The sequence below is a fragment of the Propithecus coquereli genome, unplaced genomic scaffold (assembly GCF_000956105.1).
Source record: "Propithecus coquereli isolate 6110/MARCELLA unplaced genomic scaffold, Pcoq_1.0 Scaffold235, whole genome shotgun sequence".
In the NCBI taxonomy this organism is placed as follows: domain Eukaryota; kingdom Metazoa; phylum Chordata; class Mammalia; order Primates; family Indriidae; genus Propithecus; species Propithecus coquereli.
In genome coordinates, this window is record NW_012147897.1 from 4,640,494 (window position 1) to 4,652,006 (window position 11,513).

An 11,513-nucleotide genomic window follows, 5' to 3' on the forward strand; every position below is an offset into this window, starting at 1 on the left:
TCTGTAGTTTTCTTTATTTGTTGTGTCCTTTCCTGGCTTTGGTATCAAGGTGATACTGGCTTCATAGAGTGAATTAGGAAGGACTCCCTCCTCAGTATTATGGAATAACTTCTGTTGGATAGGTACCAGTTCTTCCCAAGAAAACCCATCCATAGGTGGGCATCCACCTGCAAATTTTAATCCTCTCCTTGAGAGCAGCACATGTGGGCTGCTTCTGGTCTGCCATCCTGCCCCACATAAGCCTGCACTGACCTTTCAAGCTGTTTTCTACAGTTGTCCTGGTCCCTGTGATCCTGCCTGGGGGAGGACTCAGCCTGACTGGTCTTGTCTCCAGGGACAAAGGAGCTGGGCTGTTGGCACGATATGACCACTGACTGGCTCTGAACCCTGGAGACAGGGCAGGGGCAGGGGCAGAGGAGGGCTCTTCTATGTATTGGTTAAAATACTTTTGGTTGTAGGGACAGAAGCCTAGCTCAAACTAGCTTTACCTGTCATGGTCTAACTTGCAAATAGCAGAAAACAACTCCAGCTGTCTTAATCAGCAAAGAATTTGACTAAAGAATATTAGGTAGCTCACACAATCTCTGTGGGGCCAGAGAATCTAGGTCATATGCTTGGGTTCTGCCTGTAAGGGGGCTGGCAAGTAGGTAAAGGTTTCCAGAGTGGGAGGAGATGGTGGGAAACTCCCCAAACATAGGAAGCATTTTGGCAGCCCATGTGACAACAACATCCAACACACCTGCTTGAGAAAACAGGGGATTTACTTGTACCCTTACCTGGGAAGTCTAAGGGGACAGTTGGGCTTCTGATGTGGCTGATCCTGAATTCACATGATCACTGTGCTCACCTTGCTTCATCTCACAGATATTTCCCCCCATATTGGTTTCATTCTCAAACAAATTCTTTCCAAAGTCACATTATAATTTTCACAGATCCTCCATACAAAAATATTAAAAATTATATTTTAGAATTGCATTGATATAAAGATGGATATGATCCAAGCTGGATTGTATTCCTTTTCTTCTTCTCATTTTAAAAGAAAACATTTTCATGGGCTCCTGAAAGTATAGTAGGTCCCAGGCACGGTGCCTACTCAGCCCTGGCTACCTGCTGGGAAAGCTGACCAGTAGCAAACCTTGACTCTTTGTGCTCACATTGTCCTGACAGCTCATAGTCCCAGGCAATGAGCAAACACAGTGCTCTTTCTCCCATTATATATGGTATTTCTTGGAAAGTCTCTTGGCTCATTTGTAGAAGAATTGCTGTGTTTGGGACATGGAAATTTTCTGGTCAGACTGGGTCACATGCCCAGCCTTGAGGTGGAGAAGGTGGTGCTGAGTGGTTGATGACCCTGCTGGACACAACTGGAGAAGGGGAGCTGCAGTCCCTAAGAAGGAGAGATACTGGGCATGCAGAAAAGTAAGAGGTGTCCACCCCGGCAGCACAGCGAGGGTAGTAAGGTGAGAAGAGGCTCACCGCCATAAATGGTCTGGCCTTACCAGGAAGTTCCTGAACCAGTTGGCAGCTATGACCTTCGGTTAGGTTTGCCCCTGAGCACCATCCTGAAAGGTGCAAAATGCTTCTTAGCAGGTGGGCTGGAAAGTTGATGTATTTGTTTGGGCATCACCAGCAAACAGGTATAAAATCATAGAACTAAAGATCCCAGACTGGTTGACTCTAAGACTTAAAATTTTAAGAATTTGGAGTCATTGGAACTTAGATTCTAAAGATCTTAGCATGTTAGACTATAAGAATCTAAAATATCTAAAATCATGGAATTTTATATTTTTATTTGCTCTTGGAATCATTTGTTTCTAAATTTGAAAACTTTACAATCTCAAACCAGAGACCCCAAATCGGAGACTTTTAGAATCTTATATCCTAAGAATGGTTTAAGATAATAGAATATTAGGATATTTGTGCCATATTCTAAGATCTTGCCTTGGGAATCACGAGTCTTCAGAATCAGAGAAGCTTGGGCTCAGACTCCTGTTCTCTTGACCTTAGGACCTCTAAGCTGTCAGGGCCTTAAAGTCAGGAAAGAAGCTTATTAGGTACCTTAGACATTTATAAGGAGGCACTGGGGTGGGCAGTGAATTTGGAGTCAGGGGTCAGTTTCTGTTCTGGGTATTCCATACTGAACCTGACCTGCCCCTTGCCCGGTGACTTCACACTTTCCCTCAGCATAGCACATCTGTCACACCCGGGCCTATGCCACCCCATCTCCTTCGTTATTTCTCCTCTTCTTGGGGGTATGGTGCCCAGGCCTTCCCTGGTGACCACTCACATGAATAGCATCCAAAACTGGGCAGATGAGCCAGTAGGAGAGGGTGACAGACCCCTTCCTAGACCTTTCTCCAGGCCCGCTGAGTCTGCTGGAGGCAATGAAACCTTCTCTGAATATTGGCCCACTGGCCACTGGAATTGAGGGCATCCAGCACTGGAGGAGGCCTCTGGTAAGGTCTAGAAATGCCAGTGAAATCTCACAAGACTCTTGCAACATGCCGTAAGAGCAGCTACTGACTTTGTGTAGGGCCGATATTCAGTATTGCCCTAGGGCTTCCTTCACATTACTCAGGTCTGAGAGCCACCTCTCTGCGGTGAGTGTAAATTAAACAGTTCAGGGAAAGAAAAATTTCCTGAAATTGGAGATTACCCAAGGCAATCTATTGAGAGGGAAAGGGAGCACAAAATAGTACTTAGTCTTTAAGTTTTTCTGGTGGTCATTATTTTGTGTTAAGCAGATGTCTTCATAATTATGTCTATGCATTTAGATGTGATACATGTATGTTTATTTATATTTTATGTATAAGAAAGATTTGAGACAGCTTTCAAAACTGAAGACAATGTAAAATAGGACAAAACATAACAAAAAATAATTTAGGGGGAGGGAGGAGAGCAATAGATATTTTTAGGCCCTTGAACAAGAGAGGCGTGAAAGATGAGAAAGAGGCTGAGTTCCTGTCAGCCGAGGCAAAACAGAATCCTGCTGGGTACGAAACATTACGTGACCTGGTAAAAGAAAGGAAAATAGTTTGCTTTTAGATAAAACATTTTTCTTTACTGCATTTAGGGAGAAAGCTATAGGGCAATCCTGAGTAATATAATGGGCATGGCATTCAACTCAATTTTGCCCAATAATATCAAAAGCTAATGCTGAGTGACAGCATGTGCCAAGGGATGAACTACTTATTAAGCCACTACTGTGTACCAGGCTCTATGACAGGGGATATACAAATGAAAAAAGCCCAGTTCCCGTCCTCACATAGCTTCATTCTTCTCACAGAGAAAACATACAAATAATAACAAGGTGATTATAATTCAGTGTGATAAGTGCTATGGTTGGGGACCAATATACTAGCTAGAAATGGCTTTTTCTAGCATAACTAGAAAAAATTGTAAATGCTTTTCACAACAGTAACATAAATAATGACGTTTATACTACCAAAATGAATACCATGTTTGCTGAAAAGTCAAAACCTTAAATGAAAGATGTAAAAGAAGATTTAAATAAATAGGAGTTATATCAAGTAAGTGGGAGGTGTGGCATAATGCAATCCCTCCCAAATTATTGCTACATATTTTAGAGAGCTTACATACTTATTCCAAAACTTAAAGGAAAGAATAAAGACAAGCAAATAGCTAAGTCAACTTTAAAAAATATAAAAGGATTAAAGGGGCTTCCTTTATCAGATAGGAAAAAACACATACTTCAAAACCATAATAATAAAATATTACCATTCTGGCATAGCAATAGACAAATTGATAATAGAACAAATAGCTCAGAAGTAGACAAGGTGTAAAGACAGTTGATAAAGATGGCACTATAAAACAATGAGGAAGGACAGATTTTTTAAAAACATGGATTTGAGAAAAAATGGCTTCCAATATGAAGAAAAAGAAAGGAATTCCTTATGATTTAAACAGAGAGGAACTCCACATGGATTCAAGATATAAGTGTGAAAGCTAAAACTAGGAAGCTAATGAAAGAAGATGCTGGGGAATGCCTTTGTGATATAAGGGGAAGCAAAGGCTAAACCCATAGATCATAGGGTCAAAATGTGATGAGTTTGATTACATCGAATTAAAGATTTCTGCTCAGTGAAGGACAGATTACAAACTGGGAAAACATTTGCAATGTTTAAAGTTGACAAGGAACAAACATATGGAAGTCCTGCAAAGCAATACAGTAAGACAGGAAACCCAAAGAAATTAGCAAAGTTTCTCATAAGCAATTTGAAGAGAGGACATGCTAGGTGCTAAGAAGTATTTACAGGGGTGTTTATATTCATTAGTAATCAGAGAGATGCAAATTAGGCAGAATGAAGTAGCTCTTTAACCTGGTTAAAAAAAGGCAAAAAATTAGGCCGGGCGCGGTGGCTCAAGCTATAATCCTAGCACTCTGGGAGGCCAAGGCGGGCGGATTGTTTGAGCTCAGGAGTTCGAGACCAGCCTGAGCAAGAGCGAGACCCCGTCTCTACTAAAAAAAATAGAAAGAAATTAGCTGGACAACTAAAAATATATAGAAAAAATTAGCCGGGCATGGTGGCGCATGCCTGTAGTCCCAGCTACTCGGGAGGCTGAGACAGGAGGATCGCCTAAGCCCAGGAGTTTGAGGTTGCTGTGAGCTAGGCTAACGCCACGGCATTCACTCTAGCCGGGGCAACAGAGTGAGACTCTGTCTCGAAAAAAAAAAAAAAAAAAAAAAGGCAAAAAATTAGAAAGTTGGATAATAGCAAATCTTGGTGAAGATGTGGAAAGATGGGAACTTTATAGTCCATTACTGCTGGGGGTGTAAATGACACAGCCATTCTGGGAAACAAACTTATTCCAAAGTACTTTTCCAATTACCATTATTTGTAGTTATGTTTTATAAAGTTGCTGCAAATGCTGAATTAGTGAATGCTGAAACATTGCTCTAGGGGAAATACAGGGTTAGCTTCCTGCAAGCCTCTGGTTACAACATTTTCGTCCAACCAAACAAAATATAACCTTGTTTTATGTGTGTTTCTGTTTAAAAACGTCATGTTTATTATATATTGTTGATTCATTGACATTGAACTCACGGCCAACAGCACTATAACTCATGCCCGAACACACACGTTATTTTCTCCATAAGCCTCATTGCATTACGAACACTAGACACCATTTCACCACTATGCCTAGGGACATTTTAAGCAATGAAATTGCCAAGAAAAACCACAAAAATGAGGAAAATACGGCTCTAAATAGACCACTGAAAGGCACGTGTTTGTAGTATGAGAGCTGAAACATGAAGGCAGAACGTTGTCTTGTTCAACTTCAGCTGGGAACGTGTTTATAGAGTGAATCGGATTTTTGGCCACTCTGTGCATGTTCTAGAAAGCTCCGTGAGCATTGATATTAGGGTTAGCAAGTCAGCAAATTTGCAATCTGTGAACAATGAGGATGGACTGTATTTAGCTAAAGGTTATGCAAACCCTATGACTAATCTATTTTACTTCTTGGTACATATTCCAGGGAAAATCCTCTATGGGTTCATAAAGGGACATACACAAAGACATTCAACAAGACATAGTGGTAGCAAAGAGTTGAAGGCAATTTAGGTGTCCTCCACTTGGAGAAAAGTAAAATGTGATAAAATAATACTATGGGATATTACGCATCAGTTAGAACCAATGAAGTTAGATATATAAATAGCAACATACATAGATCTAAAAAATAGAATTAAATGAAAAAATGTAAGAAATAGATTGAGACATGAAACAATCTTTTATATATGTTAAAAGTATACATACATGCACAAAACACTACATACTTTACAAACATACACATATTTATGGACATATATTCAGCACATTAGAGTGCTTAAGTTGGAGGGGATTAGAAGGGGACAGTAAGTAAACTGAGCAAGGGGCCTGCACAGGCTAAGAAGTACACTGTGCTCTGAGCTCTCTTCTCCTAGGGTCAAAAAAAAAAAAAAAACCACACACACACATGATAGGGGAATTAGAAAGTGCACGTAAGAATGGCACCTAGCTCACACTGCAGGCTGAGATGCCAGGCAAGCTCCCCAGAGAAGGTAATATTCCAGAAGAAGCCCAAAAAAGATTTAGGCAGATGAGATGGGCAAGGAGGAAGAGTGCCTCAGGCAGAGAGAAGACATTGTTATTGGTGAGAATGAGAACTTGGATGCAGTTGAAATTTTGAAGGAAAGAAAGAAAAAAGAGAGAACTTGGTATATTTTGGGAAACTGAAAGGAGTTCAGAATTGCTGTGAGAGACGCAATGGCGACCTGAAGCCAAAGAGGTCACTTAGGGTCACATCAGAGAGAGCCCTTCGGTCTTGCAGAGAGTGGTAGCGTGACCAGGTCTGTACGTCAGAAAGCCTGCTCTGGCCGCTTTATGGACTGGGGGGCAGGCACATGGGCAGACAGACCGTTGAGGAGAGAGCAGGTGGTGGCACCTGCATCAGGGCTCGGGAGATGGGGCCGGAGAGGCTTCAGGGCCGTCTAGAGATGGTACAGAGGTGAAATCACCTGGTCTTACTCAAACCTTCACAACCGCCACCTGGAATTCACAGGTGTGAAAAGACTCCCCCAAGAGTACAGGGCTTCAAATGCCTGCCCTCTCACCCTTCTTTTGAAGACAAGCTGCTCCAGTGCGTCTTTCTTTGTATAGGTAATTAATTTTAATCAACAGATATAAATTGTATATATTTATCATGTACAACATAATGTTTTGAAATATGTATACATTGTGGAATAGCTAAATTGAGCTCATTAATATATGCATTACCTTAAATACTTATTTTTTTGTAGTGAGAATACTTAAAATCTATTCTTTTAGTAATTTTCAAGTATACAATACATTGTTAATAACTATGGTCACCATGTTGTACAGTCAGTCTCTTGAACTTATTCCTCCTAACTGAAATTTTGTATCCTTTAACCCAGCAGTCCCCAATCTTTTTGGCACCAGGGACTGGTTTCATGAAAGACAGTTTTTCCATGGATGGAGGGTGGGGGTGGAGGCAGAGCTCAGGTGGTAGTAAGTGGCCCAGTTTCTAACAGGCCATGGACCGGTACCAGGCCGTGGCCAGGGTCAGGGGTTGGGGACCACAACTTTAACTTACATCTCCCTAATTCCCTCCACCCCACTCCGAGCCCCTTCCACTGATTGTTAAGTGTCCGTGTTAAATCATGTGATTGAGCTCCACACATTTCCCTCTGGCCACAGCTAGTTGGTCCAGAGCTGGGCATCTGACAAAAGGCAGCCAACACCTAGTCTGCCAGTGACCTGTGTGATCTATGGCCGGGTTTGAAACTATTTAAAATTTTTACAAATCATGGTAAAACATACATAACATAAAATTTACCATTTAACTGTTGTTAAGTGTGCAGTTCAATGGCACTAAGTACATTCACAGTGTTGTCCAAGCATCACCACTGTCCATTCCCAGAACCTTGTCATCATCCAGAAACTCTGTGCCCCTAAACCAATAACTTCCCATTCTTCCTTTCCCAGTGCCTCATAACTACCATACTACTTTATGTCTCTATGAATTTGACTATTCTGGGTACCTCATAGAAGTGAAATCATACAATATTTGTCCTTTTGTGTCTGGCTTATTTCCTTTAGCACAGTGTCCTCAAGGTTCATCCACATTGTCACATGTATAAGAGTTTCATTCCTTTTTAAGGCTGAATAATATTCCATTGTATGTGTACACCACATTTTGTTTACCCAAAATTCGTCTGTCATTAGACATTTAGGTTGTTTCCACATCTTGACTATTTGTGAATAATGATGCCATGAACATAGATATATAAATATCTCTTCAGGACCCTGCTTTATGTACCCAGAGGTGGAATTACTGGGTCACGTGGTCAATCTATGTTTAATTTGAGGAATCATCATATTGTTTTCCACAGTGGCTGCACCATTTTGCATTCCCAGTGACAATGCACAGGAGTTCCAATTTCTCCACATCCTCAACAACACTTGTTATTTTCTGTTGTTTTGTTTTAAATAGTAGCCATCTTAATGGGTTTGAGGTGGTATTTCATTGTGGTTTTGATTTGCATTTCTCTAATGGCTAATGATGTTGAGCATCTTTTAATGTGCTTATTGGCCATTTGTATATCTTCTTTGGAGAAATGTCTGTTCAAATCCTTTGTACATTTTTGAATTGGACTGGTTTTGTTGTTGAGTTGTAGTTCTTTACATATTCTGTATATTAATTCCTTATTGGATATGTGATTGGCAAATATTTTCTCCCATTCTGTGTATTGTTTTTTCACTCTCTTGATAGTGCCCTTGCACAAAAGTTGAAGCTATTTTTTAAAATTGGGAAATACAGAGACTGCCAATTAGCAGGTGTAGCTACAAGTAAAAAAAACGTTATTGTTGCTATTATTTCATGTCTACTGATGATAAATGTTGAGAAGGAGGAGTCACAAGAAAATAGTGAGTGGGGGTAGAACTAGCCTGGAATTCCATATTATTGCATTCACTTTTCATATGATTAATTCTTTGTCCCATCTAGAAGGGAAGATGAAGATGAAAGGATGACATGATGTGGGGACACAGCAAACCAAAAGCCCTGACCTGAAACTAACATTGATACCAGAAAGGAAGTTCTGAACACAGAAGCCCCAAACAGAACTTCAGTAGCGACATGAGGGTACTTTTGGAGTTGTTCATTGGATGATAGTGGAGTAGACAGAACAAAAGTGCCTCTCCACATCCTTAGGTTAAATTCTAATAGCTCATGGAACTCATGGGCAAGGAAATTTATTAAACTATCTCCTTTAGACCTTGAGGATTGTGGTTCCACTGAGGTCTAGATCTCAACTTCAAGGAGTGAGGAATGGATGTACCGCAAATATTTAGGTAAAAGAGCATGAGTCCCAATCCATGTTGTCCAGGGGCAGTAAACAAGGAAACTCGGAGCCTTTCTCTGCTTCAGCAAGCCCTTTTTGACTATAGCAGGGCCTCTGGGATTGCTGAACACTGAGTCCAGAAACTAATCATATCTTTTGTTGAACTGCATCATCCGTGGAGTTCCCATCTGTTAATACATGGGGTTTTATGCAATGGAAAAATGGTTGAAGTTAATGTCTTGGTTGTCAAAAACTGGGACCCTAGAAATGGGAATGGGACTATCTGTGAAGAGCCATAGATGAGGATATCTGTCACCTGGGCTCCTCCCAAATACTTTTCACTGTTCTGTATATCACTAACTGGACAAACCCGACAGGTCTTCAAGAGAAAACATGCCATAGTAGAAAGGAGTATGGAGCCTGAGTTGGCCACTGAGGCCACAAAGAGGAACACTTTAGGATTATATTTTGAGAGAGTGGTGGCAGTGGGAACAGTATACTTCTGATAAGGAGAAACTTGTCTAGTTAGCCACTCAGGATCATGGACAGGGAAGCTATACTGTGCTGAGAACTAAAAGAACTATAATGTTTTTTGCCCAAATGGGTGTGCTAAGGGACACCCCTTGCCTGAATATAAGCTGATGAGGGGCCTGCTCTGCTTTTGGACACCATGAGAGTCTAGAGAGCAGAGAGGCAAATTGCCTATGCAGCTGGCATTGGATATTGGTGGTGGATGAGTGAGTTTTCAAGCAACAGGGATTGAGACAGTGGTAGCTTCAGAGTGTTTCCTTTGATGGGTATTTCTATCTAAGCTGCTATTTCAACAAAAAAGGGCAAGAATGATTCGTATCTATGTGCAAGCAATACTAGAGATTTTCAGAAATATTGGAAAAAAGACATCCAAGGGAAAAGACTGAATTTCTTGCTAGTCAATTCCTTGGAGTCTCTGAGAATCAAAATTATTTGAATTAATGGCAATGTGACATCAACTGTACTCATGGTCTTGTGAAATTTGGGATTCATAGCTTAAAAATTACATCAAAAAATCCTATTCAATTCGTCTATGAATTAAGAAAAGATATCATTATTTGATTACAGTGGAGGAATATCTAAGACTATATTTTGAGAACTATTGTTCTAACTACCTGGCTGCCTGAATTTCCCACATTTCCATGTTGATGTTTCTGAGAGAAGATCAAGTTACCCCTTTGAATCAGGGTTTCCCAGCATTCTTTGGTTCCTGGGAGCATGTCATCTTGGTGATGGCTGCTTTGACATCCTTGTTCCTCAGCGTGTAGATAAGAGGGTTGAGAACAGGTGTGAGAATGGCATATACCACATTACCCATGATGTGGAAGTCGAGGGGCAGGTCAGCCCTGTAGGCCACATAGGCAATGGCAATGGATGAGTAATAGGTGCCCACCACCAGGAGGTGGGAGCTACAGGTGGAGAAGGCTTTGGACCGTCCTTCTTGAGAGCTGATGTGAAGCACCGAGGCCAGGATGTGGGCATAGGAGAGGAGCACCAGGAGAAGGGGGAGGAAAGACACCACCATGGCGATGCAGAAGCCCATGAAGGTCTGGGGGCTGGTATCAGAGCAGGAAGCCTGGACCACAGCCAAGTGGTCACAGAAGCAGTGGTAGACCTGGGCCACAAGACCAAATGCCATGTGGGAGGTCTGTACTACTGCTGGGATGGGCAGGAGGAGGGCGGTGAGCCAGGCACTGGCCGCCAGCATAGCATTGGTCTGTGGGGTCATGAGTACAGGGTAGTGCAGTGGGCGGCAGATAGCCACATAGCGATCGTAGGCCATGACCACCAGGATGAAGGCTTCAGAACAGGAGAAGCTGTGGAACAGGTACATCTGTAGGAAGCAGGCAGGGAAGCTGATGAAGCGGTCTTCCAGCAGGAATAGGGACAGCATCTTGGGGACAGTAGTTGTGGTGAAAAGGATGTCCAAGGTGGAGAGGTTTATCAGGAAGAAGTACATGGGCTTGTGGAGGCTGGGCTCTGCCACCACAGCCACCAGGATCAGGGCATTACCCACCAGGATGAGCAGATAGAGGAGGAGAAAGACAAAGAAGATAGGAAGGAAAAGGGATTTGGGCAGAGAGGGGATGCCCATGAGGTAGAAGATGGTGGAGGAGTCCACTGATCCATTACAACCTGTGGTTCCCATGGTGGGTCAAAGCTGGATGTTCAGAACCTGGGAACATCTGGGAACCTGGCCCATCTGGAGACCAGAACAACCAGAGATTCTGGAATGAGAATTACATAATGATCACTGTAAAATGAATGTAGCCACATTTATCTACAACCAACTCTAAATGATGGGCTCCATCTATTCCCAAATTTTTCATCCTGTCCCAGAACTCCCTCTTTCCTTTTAAGGTGAAGTATGTAAAAAGTACCTACAGTATGCAAACCATGTGTTATTTGCTGAGTATATAGTAGACAAGTTGATGGGGCTGAAATTCTAGTGATAAAGAAAGGTGTTAAGGACTGAATCACATAATTATTTAATTGTAATTGTGTTAAGTGCTTTGCAGAACTTCTCCTGGTCCTCTTTTTCCATGATCCTTGTGGGCATATCAGATCTCTTAAACCAGGATGCTAAGTTTCTTTCTTTTTTAGCATTTGCTTTAAGTTT

At 41.8% G+C, this 11,513-nt stretch overlaps 1 protein-coding gene across 1 annotated transcript; it reads right to left on the reverse strand.

Moving 5' to 3' along the window:
* Window positions 1–9,910: 9,910 nt before the first annotated feature.
* Window positions 9,911–11,042, reverse strand: LOC105811462 (olfactory receptor 2AT4-like). Its single transcript, XM_012645657.1, has one exon. The coding sequence runs from the start codon at window positions 11,040–11,042 to the stop codon at window positions 10,077–10,079; it is 966 nt and encodes a 321-aa protein (XP_012501111.1). The 3' UTR covers window positions 9,911–10,076.
* Window positions 11,043–11,513: the final 471 nt, after the last annotated feature.